Source organism: Rhinatrema bivittatum, chromosome 12 (genome assembly GCF_901001135.1).
Source record: "Rhinatrema bivittatum chromosome 12, aRhiBiv1.1, whole genome shotgun sequence".
Classification (NCBI taxonomy): Eukaryota; Metazoa; Chordata; class Amphibia; order Gymnophiona; family Rhinatrematidae; genus Rhinatrema; species Rhinatrema bivittatum.
In genome coordinates, this window is record NC_042626.1 from 9,605,830 (window position 1) to 9,628,689 (window position 22,860).

At 44.0% G+C, this 22,860-nt stretch overlaps 1 protein-coding gene across 1 annotated transcript in view; it reads left to right on the forward strand.

Annotated features, from left to right (window-relative positions):
* Nucleotides 1-22,508, forward strand: part of LRIG2 (leucine rich repeats and immunoglobulin like domains 2) — a 47,824-nt gene extending 25,316 nt beyond the window's left edge. Inside the window, exons 9-19 of the mRNA XM_029572964.1 lie at nucleotides 3,136-3,216; nucleotides 5,129-5,200; nucleotides 5,585-5,653; nucleotides 6,808-6,971; nucleotides 8,587-8,907; nucleotides 11,197-11,478; nucleotides 13,350-13,799; nucleotides 15,686-15,835; nucleotides 16,647-16,802; nucleotides 18,227-18,505; nucleotides 18,854-22,508. Of these exons, the coding sequence (XP_029428824.1) occupies nucleotides 3,136-3,216; nucleotides 5,129-5,200; nucleotides 5,585-5,653; nucleotides 6,808-6,971; nucleotides 8,587-8,907; nucleotides 11,197-11,478; nucleotides 13,350-13,799; nucleotides 15,686-15,835; nucleotides 16,647-16,802; nucleotides 18,227-18,505; nucleotides 18,854-19,071 (2,242 nt within the window). The 3' untranslated portion in view covers nucleotides 19,072-22,508. The remainder of the gene's footprint in view (nucleotides 1-3,135; nucleotides 3,217-5,128; nucleotides 5,201-5,584; nucleotides 5,654-6,807; nucleotides 6,972-8,586; nucleotides 8,908-11,196; nucleotides 11,479-13,349; nucleotides 13,800-15,685; nucleotides 15,836-16,646; nucleotides 16,803-18,226; nucleotides 18,506-18,853) is intronic.
* The last annotated feature ends 352 nt before the right edge of the window (nucleotides 22,509-22,860 follow it).

Below are 22,860 nucleotides of genomic sequence, written 5' to 3' on the forward strand. Positions count from 1 at the left end.
ATGGATCGCTTTTGTCTCGCAGCTTGGCTTTTGAGAGGCGACGTTTAAGATCAAAAGTGTACTCGGACCCAGTTATTGCTATGTTGCTTCAGGCCCAGATAGCCATTTCTCTAGCTTATGACAAGGTGTGGGGGAGAGTATCTGAATCCTGGTGTGTGGAACAGAAACTAGATCCATTGCGGGTGGATATTCCGCTCATCTTGGCCTTTCAAAGACCAGCCACTTCTCTAGCTTATGACAGGGTGGGGGGGGGGAGAGTATCTGAATCCTGGTGTGTGGAACAGAAACAAGATCCATTGTGGGTGGATATTCCGCACATCTTGGCCTTTTTGCAACGGGTCTTGCCTATAATTCGGTTCAGGTACAGGTGGCGGCTTTCGGATGCCTTCTGGAAGTTGCAGGAAAAGCCATTGGCCTTTCGCCTGGATATTGTGCATTTGCGACCTCTGGTCTGAGGCATATGTCCCTCTTGGAACCTTAATTTGGTATTGTGAGGTCTTTATGGTCCCCCATTTGAGCCTTTGAGGAAGGCTTCATTGAAGGACTTCACTCTGAAAGTGTTTTTTCTGGTAGCAATTTGTTTAGCCAGAAGGATTTCAGAGCTTCAGGCTTTTTCTGGTAGACAACAGTTTCTGAGGCTCTCTGTGGATGGTGTGTCTTTGCCTACAGTACCCTCTTTTTGCCGAAGGTTGTTTCTTTATTCCGTCCCAGTCAGTCTGTAGAGCTTCCAGCTTTTCCAAATTTGTCCGGGGAGGGAGAGCATGCAAGGGAGCTTCACTTATTGGACGTGCATTGGTCTTTGTTGCGTTATCTTAAGGTCACTAACAGTTTCCAGCGGTCAGATCTGTTTGTCTTGTTCAGGGGATGTAGAGAAAGGGGCTAAAGCGTCCGTCTACAATTGTTCAGTGGTTAAAAGAGGCAGTTTTTTCCACCTATTTCTGAAAGGGGCGGAGAGCCCCAGAGGGGTTGTGGGCACATTTGAGTAGAGCGCAAGCAGCCTCTTGGGCAGTGTCCGTTACTATCGTCGCAGGAGATCTGTAGGGTGGCCACGTGGTCTTCTCTTCACTCTTTCACCAGGCACTACCAGTTGGGTGTGCGGGCGCCAGAGGAGAGGTGAGTTTTGGAGAGAGCGTTCTGCAAGCAGACCCAGTGTAGGGGAGCTTGGGTACATCCCACTTGTCTGGACTGATCTGGGGTATGAACAGGAAAAGAAAATTGGTTCTTGCCTTCTAAGTTTCGTTCCTGGAATATCCCAGATCAGTCTCGAGTCCTGCCCCCTTATTGTTTTTGGCGAGTAAGAGCAGAGCTCAAATTTGTAAATAGTTGGATCCATTGGACCAACAACCCTTTTTTTTTTTCTGTGTCCTGTTGGACGTGTGGGCTCCAGTTCAGGGGTTTCCAGCCCGGGATAAAATGTTTATCCTAAAAGGGAGGAGGTCTTCATTGGCTTAGGTACAGGTCCATACTGAGGGACTGCTGGTGGCAGTGCCTGAAAAGTGTTTAGTTCTCTGCCTCCATCTGCTGGGAGTGGATGCAAAACCCACTTATCTGGACTGCTCTATGGTATTCCAGGAACAAACATTAGCAGGTAAGAACCAGTTTTCCTGTACCATATAGTTCTAGGGTTTCCCTGTCACGTGAACTTGGAAGTGCACAAAGAATTTTCTTCTTGACATATGTTGAAATTGTTTGTTTGCTAACGATACCCTGTGAAGAGCAGCACTGCTTTTCTTCTGCTTTAAATCCTGCTCAGGCTGACGGATTGTATGCAAGCTTGAGAAGGTTAAACAAAACATGCCATAAGAGTCTTCCTCACAATTGGAAAAGAAGCTGTTAAACACAGTTCAGCAAATGCTAAAGTGATGATGTAAGATTTGCAGTTGGCAACTAAGAAACACAAATCCCACAAGGTCCTCTATATAACAATATCCAAATACACAAAAACAGGGACCAGAAGGGTGCACATATTAATTAATAGCAAAGAAATATAGTCAGGGGTGTCAGCGAGCCGGGAAACTAGTGTAAGACCACCTCTTGGGTGGCTGCCCAGAGAGAGCAAAGAAGTGCTCAAAGAAACAAAAAATGTTTGTGTTTAATTTTTAAATTGCATGTAAGATCAGCTGGTGTTCAGACGAACAACTCTTAGTACGCAGGGTGCAGATAAAGCAGCACTAGCAGACTGCTTTGAGCTGGGTCCGGGCAGCCACCCGGCTCGCTGACACCCTTGACTAGAATACTTTGCTATTAACTAATATATGCGTGCTCCTGTTTTTGTGTATTTAGGTTTGCAGTTGGACCCGGGCCAAATTGTCTTAGAGTGCAGCCCCTATATTTACGTAAAGCTGCTGATGTGGGTCCATTTTGAATGAATCTGAAAATGTATTCATGAAAAGTTTTCATTAGATGCAAGAGGTGAAGGGGCTTCTGCATCACAAGAAAACAACATTTTGTTTCAGATCACATGGGTCCTTGCTGCATGTCAGTGCTGAGTACCTCTGCTAGCTGTAGAAATGAATAGTAATTGAAGGAGAATATGTTGCAGGCTGTCACTTACTGGTGTCGGTAGTTTTTTCTGCATCTTTCTTGATCAGAAATACTAGAATCCACACATCAAGAAGCCAATAACATCTTTCTTATTACTTATAAGAGGACCTCTTAGTCCTTGGGCAGGCAGCATGACTTAGCGGTTACAGCATGAAGTTGTGAACCCGGAGAGCTTGGTTAGATATTTCCTGCTCGTCGTTCAGTGTGCGGTCTTGTGCAGGTCACGCTCTGCCATTGTCACTGAGAATGGCCCAGCACGCTGGTGGCACTGTGTAAATAATACTACTATTGAATACATAATAAGTCGTCTACCATGCGAATGTAGTTGATGTAATCCACTTTGAAAAACTTTTTGTGGGATAAAGGTGGAATAGAAGTTATTTTAAATAAATAAATCAATGTCACTAGTAGCTGGCAACATTTTCTAAATGGCAGTTCAGCCAATTATACGTCAACAGTAGATCTCCCTTAGAGTGCTGCTGCACTGGATCTCTCTTTATCAAAGGCCTTCATGGGAGGGTTATGATATTTACTTTAGAATTAACACATTGGATGAGTGTGAGATAAGATATTTCTTGTCCACTGTTGCAGAGATTTAAGGAACAATGAGATATCATGGGCCATAGAAGACTCAAACGAAGCTTTTGCAGGGCTCAAAAAGCTCAATAAATTGTAAGTATGAGAAGCCATTGAATTCATTGTGTGTGTTTGTATAGAATCTACTTATGCATCTGTTAAAAAGAGAGTACAAAGTCACACCAGTGTAAGCGCAAGTATTGATTATTGCTGTTATAAACATGACATGAGTCTTATTTGTTGGTTTACTTTGCTATAATATATTAAGTTGAAACCAAAAGCTAGACCATGAAGTTAGCAAGTAGAATATTTAACAAATCAGAGAGAATTCTTTTTCACTCGACACTCAATTAAGCTCCTAAATTCTTTGCCAGAGGATATAATTAAGGCAGTTAGCTTAGCTGGATTTAAAAAAGGTTTGGATAAGTTCCTGGAGAAGGGCATAGACTTTTATTAGGTAAATTGACTTAGGGAATAGCCACTGCTTATTAGTAGCTTGGCATCTAGTTAATGTTTAGGTCCTTGTATCCTGAGTTGGCCATTGTTGGAAACCGGATGCTGGGCTTGATGGACCTTCAGTCTGGCAACTCTTCTTATGTTGAAGTAGGACCACCGCATGCTTTTAGCCTGCTTTCCAAAGGACAAGAAGGATTATGAGACTCCTACGTCTGGGCGTGTCCCCCGCCTTTCCCACCAAGGACTTTGTTTGGTGTCCTGTTGGCACACGGTGTTTGGAAGATAGGTCGGGGGAACGTGAGGACATGGTCTGGGAAGTAGGTTTGACTAGTTTTGGGTGGAACATGGTCTTGAATTATTCACTGAGTAGAATGAGAATCTGAAGTCCACGTTCTGCTTTTTTTTAAATTAAATTTAATTAATTCCTGAAGTAAAATAAGTGTTTGAACCTTTTTCTCAGTGCCTCTTACTTCATTGTCAGAGTAAAGGAGGGTGCCACTGTGCTGATTTGGTTTTTCACCTCAAATCTGTAGTGAGAAAACACCAGGGGAGAAATGAGCCGAGGAAAGGATTTGAGATAGAATCGGGCCATGGCTGATATAAACAGTGAAAGCTTAAGATTCTAAGAGGGTGTAAAATATACCCCATGAAAATATTAGATAGATGAAATAAGAACACAACAAGCAAAGGGAAAGCGCAGAAACAAGTTGATGCATTTGCTTCTGTTGAACTGATACAATCCCTTCCTTAAGGGATGAGAGAGGGCGGCGAGAGCATGGAAATGGATTTATTTATTGCCAGCTTAAAGCGGAAGCTGGAAGATATGGATGGCTTGTGGCATCCTGTAAGAGATTTTAGGTTAATTTAATCTGCTTGGGTTATAATTTATTTCTACAAGGAGGAGGGGTAAGGGGAGGTCGTTTTGTGTATGTGCTAGAGGTAAAGACGTAGGGGGGTTTCTCTGTTACTAGAAGAGTATTCTAATTAGGGATGGCTTTGTCAGTGTCAAATATTAGGAAAATCCTGCATTGAGAAAGTAATCAGTTTCCAAAGTTTTTCATTTTGATTTCAATAAAAGCTTTTAAACACAAAAACATATTCAGAGGCCAAAGCAGTGCAACGATGCTACAAAGGGAATGTTAACTGGGCTGCATGCAGGAAGTCCGTTTTTTCCCAGGCCAAGCCTTCTGCAGAGCGGCACTGCTTGCTGATGACACCCCCCCCTCCCCCTCCATCTGCAGCACTGTCTGGTGAAGGAGACGTCCCCCGCCCCTCTACCTCCGCCAGCAGCACTGCCTCTTAATGGAGGCATTCTCTGCCCCCACCCCAGTCAGTGGTGCTACCTGTAAACAGAGATGCTTCCTCCCCCCCCCCCCCCCCCCCCCCCCCCTGATTCTGCAGCATCACCTCCCCACTGCAAAAAATGTTCCGGGACGTATAAAGTGCCCTGAAGTTCTGCTCGGTTCTGACACAGATGGATATGCTTTGATGATGGAAGTCCAAGAACATTCCTCTGTTTTCGGAATTTATTTGCAGACTTTTCTTGTTGCAGGATCTTGCAAGGAAATGAGATAAAATCAATTACGAGGCGAGCATTTGCCAGCCTGGAGTCGCTTCAGCATCTGTAAGTATTTGCAGAGGTGGCTTGAGCAGGTCCAGGTCACGGCTTTCTTTGTAAATCCCTGCGGTCCGTCGCTGGGGAGGGGGAATAGATGGGCCTTTCGCAAGGGACGCATGCTAATACCTTCTGTAGTTATCACATGTGGATGGTTTATCACCACCGAGGACGATGCATCCTTTGTAACGGTTCATCTCTTCGTTCCTCACGTCACTGCTCTCGTTGGAAGAGAAGTGTCTGTGTAAAACGTAGCCTGTGTTTGGGCTGGGGGAGGGGGTTAGAATTTTTTTCTAGCACTTCTTTTATACAACCCTTTGAAGTGAGCATGGGAGAAGTAATTAAGGAGCTATAACAATTTTTTACCAGTTAATTCTTTTTTTTTTTTTCCAGTGATTTGAGCAATAATGCTATTGTGTCTATCCAAGAAAATGCTTTTGCACATCTTCAGCTTCACGAGCTGTGAGTATGAGCTATTGGTATAGAGATTCACCTTTAGGGTAGTTTATCCTAACAACAATACGAAGCTTTACTGTTGGTAAAAGTAGCATCGCTGCAAGGTGTTTAGACTTACTGTTTCACGAGTGGCGCTGCTGCCGGTGGTGGTCAGGGGAAGAGGACGATTCCTCGGGGAAATATTTCCCGTCTAGGTCACAAGGCGGCATTAACGCCATTACTTTATCGTAAGAGGCAGAATGTAAGTCCAGTGTCATGAAGTATGGGCCCAGTGATTCATTAACATAGAAACAGACTTAGGCCGTACAGTCCTTCCATAGTCTGCACAGTTTTCCTCACCTCCTTTGCTTTGGTTTTCCCTCATTTCTTCCTCTCTGCTTGCCCCAGACTTTCTTGATTTCTGTTACTGTTTTTTGTCTCCATCACCTTCCTTGAAAGATGCTTGTGTGCATCCGCCACCCTTTCTGTGCAGAAGGTTTCTGAGGACGTACCTGAGTTTCTACCCATTCTAAGCCTTATATAATGACCTCTTGCTCTTTAACTTTTTTTGCACTGGAAAATGTTTGCTGCTTTTCCATTATTTGTACCTTTGAAGGTATTTGAGTTCCCCTGTCATCTCCTGTCTTCCCACTCCTCCCCCCAGTGTGCACATATTTAGGACTCTTATGTTCTCGTTTCCTAGGGCTTTCACTGCAGAGACTGCACCATTTTTGGTAACCCTTCTCTGTATTGCGAGCTTGTCTCAGGCAGTGATAAATCTTGGTCAACCTGAACGCTTTCATGAAGAGCATTTATTGCACTATAAAAACAATACTTATTAGTGTACAAGAGTACATAACGTTTTTCTTAGTTGGTGAAGGCACTTTTATTGCTGTTTCTTGCCAAAGCTGTTTCAGATGAGGATAATTTTCTTTCTTGTTAGCAATTACCTTACTGAGCTCTTTTGTACAGAGCAAACATGTTTTATGGTAGGAGCACTGGACAGTTTGTTGAGATCATTTCAGTATCTTTAAAAGATGAGACGTACCTCCCTGTGCCCAAGGAGTTCGGTTTTGTTGTTGGAAATGATCACTGAGTCTCTGGCCACCTTCGAGAGCAGGTCATGAAGATGTCAGGCAAATTAAATCAATGCTCATTTTCTTTTGTCATTGTTTCTGCAGCTTGTTAAATACGAGCAGCTTGCTCTGTGATTGCCAGATAAAATGGTTCCATCAGTGGCTCGCTAACAGCAGCATGCGACAGACTGTAACGGCTAACTGCGCTCATCCCGACTGGCTGACAGGGCAAGGCCTTCTGCGGGTGAACTCTGAAGACTTAGTCTGTGGTTAGTATCTAGGGATTCTCTTTTCTGAAACGAGTCGTGCACCCATAATGCTCTAAACTGCAGAGCACAGTAAGCTCCTCTTCCTTGCCTTCCACAAGTTGCCTGAGCCCTCCTCTGGAAGGATTGGATTTGGATTTTAGATTTAATTGCTCACCTTTCCGAATCCAAGCTCAAGGCAAGCTGTGGATTCAGGTCATGTGATGGGGCAAGGTACAGATACTGCCCAGACATCGATGTTGCTGTTCAGGCTTCGATCCAGGGTTCAAGTCCCACTGTTGCTCCTTGTGACCTTGGGCAAGTCACTTTACCCTCAGGTGCAAACTTGTATTGTAAGCCCTCTGGGGATAGGGAAATACCTACAGTACCTGAATGTAATCCGCTTTGAAATGCTGAAAAAAGTGTGAATAAAAATTTGAACATAATCTGCTGGCAAAACATTGTTTATGAGTTAAAAATTGGGTGTATAAGTCATAGCACTGATTTGAAAGTATTTGAAATACCTTCTCTTTGAATTGCTCTGTTTCACTGCTGGAGACCTTCCTTCATGCATTGTACTTAGTTTGAGGACCTCATCATCCAGTTATATATCAGTACTTTCTGCATAAAGAATTAGAAGAATGCTCAGTTTGTTCCAAGCACTCAGATTAGTTGGAAGACCAAGGCACACTTGCCTGTTTGGAATATTTGCATCAAGACAAATTTAGCTTATAGAAATGTTGGGATAGGAGGTGATATCCTTTTGTGGATTGCAAACTGGTTAAGAGACAGGAAACAGTAGGATTAAATGGTCAGGGATCTGTACTTAGACCGGTGCTTTTTAATATATTTATAAATGATCTGGAAAGGAATACGACGAGTGAGGTAATCAAATGTGCGGATGACACAATTATGCAGAGTAGTTAAATCACAAGCAGATTGTAATAAATTGCAGGAGGACCTTATGAGACTGGAAGATTGGGCATCCAAATATGGACAAGTGCAAAGAGATCTAGGCGTCATAGTGGATAACACATTGCATTCGTCGGCTCAGTGTGCTGCGGCAGTCAAAAAAGCAAACAGAATGTTAGGAATTATTAGGAAGGGAATGGAAATAAAACAGAGGATGTCATAATGCCTCTGTATTGCTCCATGGTGAGACTGCACATATAACATTAACTTGTTTAGGGGGTACCTCTTATTTATTTATTTTATTTATTTATTTATTTAATTTCTTTTACTATACCGATGCTCAAGACTAGGTCTTATCGTACCGGTTTACAATGTAACTGAGGGGAAACCAATTAACATCAAGGTAGAAAGTAAAGTTACATTAAACAGGGAGCGTAAAACCTGGGCAATGGAAGACAGTACAGAATTTAAACTAAGAAACAATTAGAGAGAGATAAATATATAATCAACAAAAACTATAAACTCTTGCAGTGGGTAGATAGTAATTTTTCGCTGCTGATACCCAGAGCCTCAGTTAAGGAAGCTGCTAAGTTAGGCTTCGTCCTTATCTCTTGGAAGGTCAGAAGCTCTTTTCTTTGAATACCTGATTCACCATCCGTATGCCCTTGCATTTGCCTCCCAGGCCAGTAGTTGAAAGATACTCAGGTGCCTGTTTTGTTTTTCCCAGATGACTTCCCCAAACCACAGATTAGGGTCCACCCGAAAACCACGATCGCCTTAAAAGGTATGAATGTGACCTTCAGCTGTGTGGCCGTGAGCAGCAGTGACTTGCCCATGTCGTCTGTGTGGCGTAAGGACAGCGAAATCCTGTACGATGCAGAGGTGGAAAACTTTGCCAGGTATCAGCGACAGTCAAGCGAGGCCCTGGAGTATACAACAGTCTTGTATCTCTTCAGCGTGAACTTCACGGATGAGGGAAGCTACCAGTGCGTTACCACCAACCACTTTGGCTCCAACTACTCTATTAAAGCCAAGCTGACAGTGAACGGTAAGCGGATATTTTATTTCGATGCATGATTCAGTGGAAGCCTATTTCTTAAAACGTTGGCTGTTGTCCATAAAGAAAAGTTAGCAAGGCTCCAACAGAGGATTGCTTTTTTAACCATTTCTATAATGAAAGTACATTCGTTAGTGAATAGCTTGCTGGTAAAATAATGTGGAGAGATGAGTAAACTAATACAACATAGAAAGGGCTACAGCTCATTAATTTTGTGAAATGGAATTATTTATTAAATTTGATTGATTGCTAATTGATGTAAGTCATCAAAGCCGATAGGTCCATTACCGCTGCAGTGTTTCTTAAGTCTTGCCCATCCAGTAGATGAGAAAGCCATAGCCCTGGTCAGAACATTCCTACTTACAGATTAAAGAAAAAGCCATTGCTGTCTCTGACATTTTCTCTTACCAGCGAGTTTGCTTATAACCTACCAGCTGGTGTATATCAGGAAATAGACCCCCTGCCCTGTGAGCTGAGCCGATTCTATGGCTCTGTGTATGAGTGTGCCAAAAGGATATGCTGCTTGTTAACTCTTTGAGAGGTGGATGATATCCCTGTATAAACTCTTCTCTCTGCATGCCCTAACATATCTTAAAAAAAAAAACCACCTTGTGGCTCACAACAGAAGCTGATGAGTGATTGGAATTCTCCTGGTGAAATCAGAGTCTGTCTAGATTCAATGGCTCCTGGAGCTGTTTACTGTGGGCCTGTCTCCACCAAGTGGCCAGCCGACAAATCGTACCCTGCATTCTGTTTATGTAATTTCAAACCTTCAGAAACTCACCATTTGAAAGAAAAAAAGCAATGAATGAGAATTTTTATTTTCTTTCTGTTTCTTGGTTTCATAGTTTGGCAAAAAGACAGGCCTTATGTGCTACACGAGCTTAAAAACAACAAAAAAAGGAGAGTCCAAGCACTGCACTGTCCTATGGCTGCACCGTTTCCACGTGCATGTTGTATGCCTGGAAATAAACCTTTTTATCATTCCTTTTTTTTTTTGGCTGCCCTGTTTGACATTTAATATGAGAACAGGATGTGGTGCGATCTCTATCTCTTAACCTCTCGGTACAGGGAAATCAGATCATTGCAACACAACTTATTAAAAAGACCCTCGTCTCCTTTTCTTTCCAAAATTTGTTGTCATGTTTTGGGTCAGCCCTTGGGTTATCCAGGTTTGTTATGGCATAAAGACGTCATTCTTGTCTTAAGTTGTGTGCTGAGGGAATTTGACAGTGCATGTAGCACTGATCAGCAAACGAGTTGTATTTTTCTATTTGGATGTACTTCCAGACTTATCGAACCCAATAGGAATGCTTACAAACAGTAAGAATACAGTAAAATACATTTTTTACAAGCACAGCTCATATAATACAACAAAATCCAATTCATAATAAAAATATTAAATACAAACCAAGCAAAACATTAAGTACAATTCATTGAAATCGCTAACTCGGATCCTAAACCCTACTCTAACTAGGGAATGGATTCAGTTAAAATATAACACAGAAAAACATTGGAGGATTATAATCACAGAATGAATAATTTGCAGAAACCAGACAAAAATGCCCCAGCCTGATGGTAGTCACCCAAAGAACCTGGTGACTTGGCCTCAGTTGCTCCTCGAGACAGTCTCCAGCTATTGACTTGCATTATTAGGGAATTAGGTTAAGTTGTATCAGTACGTCGGCACATCGTGCAAAGGAGACTCTATCAACTGTCCATCTCCTGCTCCCTAAGAAAACAGCTTCTGAGATCCCCCGCCCTCCTCCCCTACAAGCATGTGAGGACAAGCCTGGAAGAGTTCTGGATATTCTAATTGGGAGCAGGCTGAATTGAAAACAAATCTTCCTTCACCTTCAGTATCTTCATTTGGCTTTAATACTCCTGTGGAAACCTCTGCATTATTTTCCCCAAGCCTCTTCAGATTCTGTCTTTTATGGTTCTAGTCAATCACCACAAAAATAGTCGGCCAGCTCTGAGGAGATACCCTGCTGTTCCCACTAGGCAAAGCTCAGCCCAGTTATATGTGGCATGGCTTTGTTGGACTAATGATGCATTTGGGATTAGCTTTCGAGAGTTGTGCTCCCTCCCTCAGACCACTGATGTGGACTAATGTGGCAATCTCATTACAACATACTTAAATATTTATGTTCCTCGATGTCTGTACAGTTATCCAACGTGGACTTGTTGGGTTGGTGGCAGAAAACTCATTTGTTTGTGTGATGGTGACATTTAATAGTGCAGTGCTTCCTAATGTTGTCACGTCCTTTGTTGCTGCAGAGCTGCCCTCGTTCCTGAAAACCCCCATGGATCTGACAATCCGCACCGGTGCCATGGCTCGGCTGGAGTGTGCCGCAGAAGGCCACCCCACCCCGCAGATCGCATGGCAGAAAGACGGCGGGACGGATTTTCCTGCCGCGCGCGAGAGGCGCATGCACGTCATGCCTGAAGACGAGGTCTTCTTCATTGCAAATGTCAAAATCGAAGACATGGGTCAGTACAGCTGCATGGCGCAGAATGTGGCAGGAAGTATATCTGCTAATGTCACCTTGACGGTCCTAGGTAAGCAATGTTTAGTGCTCTTTCTTTCACTTGTGTCTGGGGGGGGCCTGTGACTCTTGCACGGCTGGAAGGCGAAGGCCGAGCCCAGCTTTTTGCTTCTTAGCATACATATGACAGACTCTCTCCAGAAAAACACCGTCCCTTGCACTTTGCTGATAAAGTAGCATATTTTTCAGTTGAGGATCCGTGCCATCAACTGAGACCAGGTCACCTTGTGTTGTCTTGTTCAACATACAGGTTTCTGGCGCGGGCATCCTTCTGAGTAAGGGGAAAATGTTTAATATAACTTTTATAGTGTGTCCAAACTTTTTTTTGTACCCACGGCTCTCTTGGCTGCTAGAACATACATAATTAAGAATGTGAGGACTGCCATAGTGAGTCAGACCCAAGAAGAGAAGAGCCTGGGGCGGGTGAAGAGGGGTGGGTAGGTGGGAGTCAAGCTAGTGACTAGTTGCCAGGAACCATTATTCTCACCTTTTCAGATCAAATAGGTATTAAAATTCTAATACTTACAAATACTAACTTATACTAACAAAATTAGCTTCAAAATATTTTATCCCTAACTTATACAAGCTCACAAAATAACCCAAAGTCCTGTTTCTAAACGCATGCAATTCCTAACACTTGCAAACAAATACTGGCCTTAAAATGGAACACACAATAAGCACAGCCAGTAATAGTTTAATCCTTTAAGAATTTTTAAAAAGATTTTGTGTTCTTTCCCATTAAAGATTCCCTGTATTAGAATGCATAAAATCAGGGTGTCGCTGAGCTGTTTGTAATTGCTGTAAAAGCACCCTGATAACATTCCAAGTTTGCGTATACAATGAAGAGCACTGTAGTTCCAGTGACAAGTCTTAAATGTAATAAGAAGGGTGGCCCATGTCACGAGGCTTGCTCTGTATTCCCAGACAGTGGAATAATGTGAGAAATAAACTATTTTATGTGGGGCAAAACATACAGGAAACTTAAGAGGTAGACAGCGCAGGGAAGAATGAAGTCAAGTACACAGGTCGATTTTAAAAGGCATGTGTGAGCGCGCCCATAAACGTGCGTCTCGGCGCGCAAGTGGAGAGATGCTGCAGCTTTAAATGGTGCTCACAGGTACGCGTTAAAGTTACCCCTCTCTTGCACATATTTCGGCTAGGGCGTTAGCAGCTTTTATGTGCTTATGCAGGCAGGTTTGCCGAGGTCTTCAAGACCCCTCTGGTTCTTCATCCTGCATGTCCCCCACTTGACCCCCAAACCCTTACGCTGTGCTAAACGCTCTAAAAACAGAGATCTCCAGATTTGCTCCGTATCAGGACCAGAAGTGAAGTTACCTGGATAACAAGCGGACGGGCACCAAGGTCAAATTTATTAAAATACAGTCTTATGCATGTAAGGCTTGGCCCCGCCCCAGAGCTCCCATCCCCCTCCCCTTTTCTGCCGCCTCCTTGATACATGCATGGTTATGTGTGCACATACTTCGCGGCTTCTTAAAATGCACGTCGCACGCGCGAGGCCCACGTGCATGTATGTCGCCATTTTTGTGCGAGCAGCGCTTTTAAAATTGACCCGATAGTTTAATATATTGGTGAATGTAGGTATTGTGGCTATTAAAGAAAAAATCCATTGTAAAATTGCATTAGGGGACGTTGTAGCAAAACACCATGTCTGCGGGAGGATTATCCCTCCTAGTGGCTTTTTGTTTTTGTTTGTTTGTTTTTTATTATAACGACCTGCGTACCTTCTTACCTAATGTTCAAAGCAGCACTCCACAACCTACCAGCGTATAACTGCTTAAATATTTGCACATAAATGTAATTGTGCCCTCGACAATAAATGTTTCTTGATTTTGTTCATCTCCTGTTAACTTTCTTTCCACCTAGAAACGCCATATTTTTTGCGACCCCTGGAGGACAGGACAGTGTCTCGGGGGGGAACTGCCGTCCTGCAGTGCATAGCGGGCGGCAGCCCTGCCCCTCGCCTCAACTGGACAAAAGACGACGGGCCCCTGACAGTGACGGAGCGACACTTTTTCGCCGCCGCCAATCAGCTTCTCATCGTTGTGGATGCCGGCCCCGAAGATGCTGGGAAATACACGTGCATTATGTCCAATACTCTGGGGACAGAGCGTGGACACATCTACCTGAATGTAATTCTGTCACCCAACTGCGACTCCTCCCAGTCCAGCCTGGGCTATGAGGATGATAGCTGGACCACCATCGGCATTGTGATCATTGTCGTCGTGTGCTGCGTTGTGGGCACCTCTTTGGTGTGGGTGTTCGTCATATACCACATGAGACGGAAGAATGAAGACTACAGTATGAGCGGCACAGGTGAGTGAAGTAAGAGTCCAGCTTCTCGCCAAGGAAGGCCGATGATTGACTGGTGCTCCTAAGGCTTTATTGTAATGGTTGAGGTGCTGCTCCAGTGTTTCGGTAATTCATCCGTGGATCACAGATGAATTACTGTGCAGGGGTAATTTTCAAAAGGATTTATACGCATAAAACTGGGTTTTACACACTTAAATATACTTTCTTGTTGATGCCCAGATGAGTCCGGACTCCTGAGTTTTGTCTCCCCTCCAGCAGATGGAGACAGAAAGTTTTACTGACACTGCCATATAACCTGGTGTGCCGCCTGCAGCTCCTCTGTATTGCTCTGTCTCCAGCAGATGGTAGAGATTGAAAACCCTGCAGTCTGGGGGGGAAAAAAGATTTTAGAATTGGAGGTTTCCTCCTAGGAGGTTGCTGAGCCCTGGTGGGGCTATCCCTGCTGGTACTGAGGTGGACAAGAAGGGGCTGATCCTAAGGCGGTGCGTCTCTTCCGCAAGGAAGAACTATAACCCTGAATTCCCCATGTTCTAGAGGAGTTGGGGATCGAAGTTTTTCAAGAGGAATCTGATGAAGAAGGGGTGGACCCAGTCATGCATGGCTTGAGGGATCCAGCAAAAGCTTTTCCCTTTCACAAATCAGTGAAAACGTTAGTGGTCAAGGAGTGGGATATTCCAGAGACAGGCCTGAAAGTTATGCGGGCGATGGCTAAGTTGTACCTGTTGCCAGAAGACACACTTGAGCTTTTTGACGATTCTAAAGGTGGATGCATCGGTGTCAGCCGCCACTAAGAAGACCACCATTCCTGTGGCTGGTTCAGCTGCGCTGAAGGATAGGCAGGACAGAAAATTGGAAATTCATCTCAGAATATTTTGGAGGTATCTGCGTTAGGCATATGGGTTGCTGTTTGCAGTAGCTTTTATGCAGAGGGCCAGCCTGCACCAAGTGCAGCAATTGCAGACTGTGAGGCCACTGTCTGTGCCTGAGACTAAACAAGTAGAGTGTCAGCAGGTGTCGCTGCAGGAGATATGGTGGGCGGCCACCTGGAAGTCGTCGGACGTCCAGGCCCCAGAGGCTGTGGGCTTTGGTGACTGTTCTTCAAGCGGGACTCTTCACAGTCCCACCCTAATTAGGGGAGCTTGGGTATGAACAGGAAAGGGAAATCGATTCTTGCTGCTAATTTTCGTTCCTGGAATACCACAGATCATCCTGGTTGTGGCGGAGAGTCTGCTCCTGCTTTTGGATGCGTGCTGCAGAGTTGCTCAGGATTTCAGGAATGTTCTAGTCCTGTGGTTGGAAAGGGTTTTTCCATTTCGGGGTTCCGTTTTCCTCCTGCTCGTTGTGGGAGTTTATTAAATTACGTTAGGGTTTTTATGCTGTGCATCTTGGCTTGGGTACAGGTCAATACTGAGAAGACTGCAGGTGGCACCTCTTATTAAGTGGCAGTGTTGATAAAACTTTCTCTGTTACCATCTACCGGAGGGGAGGCAAAACCCAGGAGTCTGGGCTGATCTTGGTACTACAGGATCGAAAATTAGCAAGTAAGAACCAATTTTCCTTTACCTGTGTAAGTGGGCTTTTGAAAATTGCTACCATACATGCCATTGAATTGTCCATAGGATATTCATATGCAAGTGCACTTCATATACGTAAATAGCTTTAGAAAATTGCTACCATAGTATGTTACACATATAACTCCTTTTGAAAATTACTTTTTGTTTGTGTTAATTTGGTACTGAATTCCCCAATGAGAAGTTTTGGAAAGTGTGTTATAAATAGTACAGTAGCAATGGTGGAGCTGAGTCAGTATTTTTCCTCTCTCACTCACGCCCTTTCTGATTTGAGTGAATCACGTCGTGGTTTTATTATGTTTTTTTTTTTTTCTCCAGAGGAGATGACTTTGCCAGCAGATATTCCTAGTTACCTGTCCTCCCAGGGAACGCTCTCCGAGCCTCCGGAAGGTTACAGCAACTCTGAGGCTGGTAGTCACCAGCAGCTCATGCCACCTGCAGCTGCCTATATGCAGAAAGGAACTGATGGTAAACGCATTGCCCTGAGCACTGCCTTACACCCTCCCAGCAGCGTTTTTCTTCCATGCGGCCAGCAGTGCTTTTCCAAGGGCCATTAAACAGATCTGCAGCCCTAGAAAGTCTCCTCCGTTTGTATCCTCAAGTGCCCGGTGTTTTCAGGGAATTTAATACAAGTTAGCAGTCATGTTTCATGTTGCTCATTTCCAACAAATCCTTGAATTTGGTTGTAAGGCCCAAGGTGTCTGTTGCTGAAGCTCCACACTCTGGTACACAAATCCTACAGCTCTGGGCAGCACCCTGCCTGATTTGTGAGAATGGGCATTAGTATTTTTGTCAGGATCGTGCTCTGGGTCAGAATTTGTGCACATGGGGAAAGCTTTTAATGTTGTTTTATAGTTTATGGAGATGGACTTTCAGGAAGCATTTTCAGCACACAATGACAATTTTAATGGTTGTGTTTTAGAGTTTGAGCTTATGGTTTTATGATCTGTTGGATTCATTGAAATTTCCTTTGTTTAATTACACGTCCCACGCCTTCCATAACTCTGCAGACAACCCGTGGAGAAGAGGAAAACCCTCCGTGCTGTTCTTGTCGCCCCCTGTAGGATTTCTTTCCCCACCCTTTCCTGATCGCTTTCCCCATCTGAGAATGGAGCCTTGTAAAGAGTTTTAGCACGTTCGCTGTAAAATGGAGTTGTAATCCCCCCCCTCCAGTGCAGATTTCTGCTCATCTTGCTCTCTTTTCTCTAGGGTACACATTTTTTTAAGGGTTCTGTAGATTTCTATTTTTAATTTGATTTTTTTTTTGTTGCCAAATTAGGACTCTATGTGGATACGGGCAATGAGGCAGATGCAGAAATGATGAACGCTTCATTCCCGCCCAACCTGCCAGGCAGAATGGGAGCTCTGTTCAGCAGCCGCCGCAGCTTGCAGCCAGGAGAGGTGCACGAGGGGCTGGCACCGCTTCCTGTTCCAGGTAACACAGGCACAGAGGGCTGCCGGGGGGTGAAGGTGATTGGCTAATTATCAGCAAGTTAGCTTTCAGCAAACTCTCAACCAAACCTGACCAGCAGAAAACTCTCACCTCATTGCACAGCCCGTCAGGGGTTGTCCACCTAAACCTTGTGCTGAAAATCCAAGCTGACTTCTCAGTCATTGGTTTGTTTTAGGGACGCCTCTGGCCAGATAAATCGGAAGGTTAAATTTAATCAGTCGGGGGAGGGTTGGATTTTAAAAACAGACTTGAATGGTTAAGTCCCAAAGTTAGCAAGTTTAAAAGTTTTGGAAAAACTACCCCATAAATGCCCTGCAGATCTTCCTGTGCATCACTGGGTCCCAGTAAACGTTACTCTGCATTGCTGCAAGTCCCTCTCCGTGAAACCTGGAGACGTCATTTCTTGACTTCTGTATATGTCTTGCACACAGTTCCTGCCAGCTAGGATTTCTGATGAGATTCCCCTTTGCCTTTGGCATTATTGCTTAGTAATAGAGGAGGGCTGGATCCTCAAACCATCTTTGCCCTGCATGTGGATCAATAAGGAATCAGGAAGCAAAATCTTAAAGCAATAAATTGGGTTCCAAAGCCCCCTGTGGTAGTTATGATGTCCAAAGGTGCAAATCCTTTCTCTTCTGCCTGGACATACGTCTGGGGTTTCACCTTCCCTATTGATGTAAAGTCAGAAAGCGAGGGCACCCAATGACTGGTTAACTAGCAAATCAGTTTAGTCTCTTAAATGTTTGTCCTCCTATCTATAGTAGTTTTAATTCAGTATTCGGTATACTATTGATGTTTGTAATAGTTTTGTGGTCAGAGGAAGGGCATGTGTAATAAATAGTATTTCACAACCTTCTCCTTGGATTCATGTCTGCTACTATCATAGAGTTCTCTTGGACAAATGCACACAAGATTTATCCAGCTTGAGGAAACTGGCAAAGTAGGAGGTTGTTACAGAAAAATCATGTTTCTTTTCCAAAGCAAAATACAAGCCAAAATGTAAATAGATGCATGTGTGACATTCTGCTGCATATATAATCTGCTGAGGGCTGATAGAGTAGCAGGATAATTAGTATATCTGTGGGTAAATGCTGTATAAATGCAGAGTATTTGCCTGTCTAGAACTTTTTTTTTTATTGCTAATCAGTGCTGTACAGGGTAAATCGAGAGATGAAGTCAAACAGGGATATAGTTAATGATTAACACACATCTTGCAGGTACAAAAGATGGAGTTCCCTGTTCTAAAGATCTTGTTTAAAGGCAGAGGACAGAGACGAGTATATGGGTAGCTGCAAGAAAGATATAGCAAAGAGACCACAGAGGAAGTAGCAGAAAGTCACTGTGCAAGCTTAAATGGTGCAGACTTTCTTGTGAATTCCACTCTTTTTTTTGTTGTTTACTGTCAGGTGGAGCTGGGCCATTGGTGATCTGTTCCGATTGCTACGACAATGCAAACATCTATTCCAGAACGCGGGAGTATTGTCCATACACATTCGCTACAGAGGAGGACCCCCTGGATCAGACATTATCCAGTCTGATGGTGCAAATCCCAAAGGATGTGTACAGTCTTGCCTGTGCGCAGCACGAAACCGCAGCTCTGGACAGTCGGTCAACGGACAGAGAGAGGTCCCTTTTTCTTACCAGTCGAGACAGACTAAGTGAGGCTGCCCAGCAGATGAACAGTGGTAAGTTTGGTGAGATCATCACGCTTTTGCCCCATCCCTTGTGCAGTACAGGACATTAATGACCCTGCTGCCATCCTTCATTATCCTCTGGCACGTTTTTATAATAGAACTTGGGTTACCTCCTCTCCAGCCTGCGTTTCATTCTGTAATTCCTTCCTGGACTTAACCAGAGACAAGCGGGGGCTTTAATAATGGCTGTGCTGAAATCCCTGCCCGTGCTGCCTGCTTGCCAGCACATGTCCTCTGCTGAGTGCACAGTATGTGTATGTACTGAAGCTACTTAATTCTTTTTGCTATTTTCATTTTATATGCCGCTTCAGATTTGTTATTGTTTGTTTTGTTCCTCAGAGCCCTTTCATCGTTTATGGGGGTTAAGCAAAGAATCGGGAGCATCACCGTCTTGCTTCTCACAGCAGCCAACCACTGTTCATGAGAACCCTCATTCCGTGAAAAGAGGGGGCGAAGGAGACTGTCCGCCTTCACCCCAGGCCTGCCAGAGGCTGCAAAAACAAACCTTTGATTTAGGCAGGACTCAAAGCATTCGAGAGTACAAAGAAACCACATAGAAACAGCAGTAAAAAGCTAATTCAGATCAACTGATCTTTTATCAACTACCTCAGAGTTTATCTTACCGCCAAAAAAAAAAATTGCGTGCATAAGTAAGTTTGTATTTCCACGTTGAATGGACCAAGAGCTCAGCTGTTAACCTGAGAGGAGTGGGCTGTGTGGGTTTTCAGGGTCTGTTAATGCCGGTGGTACGAAGAAGAGCACTAAAAGCCTCGCCTTTGTCTGGAGGCTTCTGGGTGGTAACGAGGCATTGCTGAGGACTCGCACGTGGTGGAAGACGCATGCTTTGCTACTGCTCGGTGCCGAGAGCTGTGGAAGTCCTGCGGCGAAGCGCTTGGAGTTTCCTTCCGGGAGCAGAACTGTATTCAGGACCTGCTAAAGAAGCTCCTCAAATTCTTTGCCAGATGTAAAGTTCAAGCATAAGCCTAATCGGTCACACAAGTCGGCAACATCCTGTGATGGCGCGCACGCAGATGGGATCCCAGAGAGCTCTGCAAAGCCTTTCCAGGCACCTAGCAGCCATCATATAGGACCATTTTGTACACGCTGGCAGCTGGATAGATGCCTTTTCCCTGCTTTCACGCAAACGTTTTCTTCATGATTTGTCCCCCTCTTTTACTTTCTTCGAGTCTCGGCAACGTTTTTAATTAACCTTTGTTGACTCTTGTATGTGTTTGTTTTTTTGACCTGGCAGTTTTCTCCGATTCCTTTATTCTTTCAGTTCAGTGGGAACCAGGGTGCAATCCGGCACCATGAGCCTTCATTCACAGCTATTATTTTATATCTTTCTGCCACCAGTATATCATTGCAATGATGGCCATGGGCCAGGAGTCGTGCACCAAGGCTCCTTCTGGAAACCTGTAGCCATGGACCCACCAGGCGTCTCCCTTAAGCCATGATCATGATGTGCAGGATAGGCTCGCAGATGGTGCCGCACAATGGAGAGAATCTCTTCATAGATAAAAATCAAAGAAGTGGTGGATGTCATAAAAGACCACTGCTCCAGTGGAGAGCTCCAAAGAGAGAAATGTTTGCATCTTCACTGAACAGGAAGGTTCACATCTTCTGTTCCAAGAGAAGATGAGAGAGCAGACTGGCATCAGATGCTTTATCCCTACATATAACCCCAGTTCTGAACACCCTAATAAAACTCGGAAGAGACAAAGGAAATTTAATGCTCCTGGCTCCTCCTTGTCCAAGACAAATTTGGTTTCCACTATTTCCTCAAGAGACCAATCAGACTGGGCGTTTCTCCAACTCACATCATGCAAAATGAAAGAGCGCTACTTTATCCTAACATCAGTATCTGGCCCTCAACAGCCTAGATGTCGAAAGGAGTATGTTTCCTCCAGTTGCTGTGTCTCAAATCTGGCATGTAGAAAGTAATTCACCCAAAAATGTACAATTTAAATGAATTTGGCATCTGATAAGAGGGCAAGCATCTGATCTCTTGCTGCAAATAAAAACTAGTTGACTACCTTCTACATCTGAGTCTGATCTAAAAACTCTTTAGGGAACATCTCAGTGCAATTGGTGCTTAACCACCAACATGCAGAAACCCCCCCATCTTTGGGTACGGCCTTGCGTTTGTCAGATTCATGCAGGGCTTGCTTCGGTTATATCCTGGGACCTCAGCATGGTTCTGGCCTAGCTGATGAACGTTCCCTTTGAGCCTCTAGACTCTTCTGGGCTGAAGTACCTGACCTGGAAGGTCATATTTTTGGAGGCAACCCTTCAGCCTGCTGAGTGAGTGAGCTTCATGCTCTATTGTCTTATCCTTCTTATGCTAATGTTTATCACAAGAGAATGATGCTACTTGCACATTCCTGCCTCAGGCAGTATTGGATTTCCAACCTAACAAGATAATTGTTCTGCCAACATATTTTCTCCAGCTCTCTCTTGATAGAGCTGAGCCAGACCCTGCACAGTTTGGCTTTCAAGAGCAGTCACCATCTACCTGAAGTAGTCCACCCAGCTTTTTTTTTTTTTACTTCTACTCAAAGCTGACATTGCTGTAACAAAATGGATTACCTCTAACTGGATAGCATCTAGTATCTCCTTCTGTTGTGCCCAGATATGTGACTCAGGATTGGCATGTCAGGGTGGTGTCAGTGGTGCACCTAACACTGGTTTCCATTGAGGAGATTTGCAAAGCTATGATCTGGAGTTCGGGCCACACATTAACATCCCGTTATTTAAATATTGACGCCTGACATGACAGCAAGTTTGGTCAGTCTGTCCTCCAGGGTCTCTTTAAGGGGATGGAACCCGACTCCATCCTCCCTAGACCCACCCAATATTTTAGTTTGAGTTATCTTTCAAAAGAAAGCTAGGTGTGTTCTTTCCCTGTTGTTGGCACTTATTATCATACCGGGGGTTGGGGGGGGGGGGGGGGGGGGGGGGGGGGGGGTTAGGTAGAGATTCCCACTTCTGTGAAGATTTTATCCTGCTTTTCCTCTCAGAAAGTAAAGCTGTTTACATGAGGCAGGTCTTCTCTGAGGACAGGAAGATAATCAGCCATGTAAACCTTGTATTCCTCTATATTATAAGATTCGGGGGGACCCATGGAACGGCGGCTCGCCAGAACGCTGTCCATCTTGGGGGTCCCTCAGATGACCTCGCCCAGTTGTGTGGCTGATTATCCTTTTGTCTGTGGAGGAGCACCTGTTACGGGCAAGCAGCTTTGCTGTTTGACTCTGCAGGGTGCAAGAAGGTGTTGGTTATCTAACTGTAAATACATTTTCACTTATAAATAGTTTTTGTATACAGTGCATATACAAATGTATTGATTGTATTGTAAATATTCCCCCTTTTTTTATTATACCAAAGATATGTATTATTTCTTGTTGTAGTAATTTTGACACACTACCAAATAAAACAGATTTTGTTATAAACAATAAACCAGGGAAGCGGTGAAAGCAGCAGTATGTGTGTGTGTGTGTGTGTATATTTATATTGTATTCTATTGGAGCTGTTTTAAAAAGCAGCTAACTTGAATTAAGTTGAAAGAAATGTGGCCGTGTCATTCCACCTAACTTAGGCTAGACTGCTGAATGTGGCTAACTTTTTTTTTTTTTCTTTTACCAGCTAGCGCAGTCTCCTGTGTACTGATAAACGTTGTTATTTTGACCTCTGCTGCTGCTTTCATGCCTATGTTTTCTTACAATGCGTTGTCACCCAGAGGCAGAATGTTTAGAGGTTTGATATTGTTCAGCTTCCGCTATTGAATCCCGCAGGGACCATGCATCATCGCCAGCTAGCCTACTGGCCACCAAGTATGGACTAACAAAAATTGTAGCTTTTCCTCCTCTTTTTGAAACCCGTCTGTTTCAGGCTGTGGTGCCCGGGGGACTTCATTCACAGCTACCCAGAGGTTTTCCCCTATTTACATGTTTATTGATTTTGTAAAAAAAAAATAAAAAAATGTTGACATGAAGTGTGATTGCGTGGACCCGAGCTGGTATCTGGTCTCGGCATCATGTTCGTTTAAAAGCTCTTATATTCCGCATCATACAATAAAATTGTTCTGAGCAGATTACAAACAACTTTAAATTGCAGTTTGATCACAAGTGTCTTTAAATACAAATTGCCAAAAACACAAGGACAACATTAAAAATGGTAATTTCAAATCCTATTGGAACAAAAATTATAGCAGGAAGAGCTAAGCAAGCAGGCAGATGCACTTCTCTTAAATAGATGGTTAGGTCAAGGCTTCAAAGGCCTGTGCAAAATAAAAGGCCTCAGCCTCTTTTGTAAAAGTTGTACAGTGCATAATATAATGCACACCT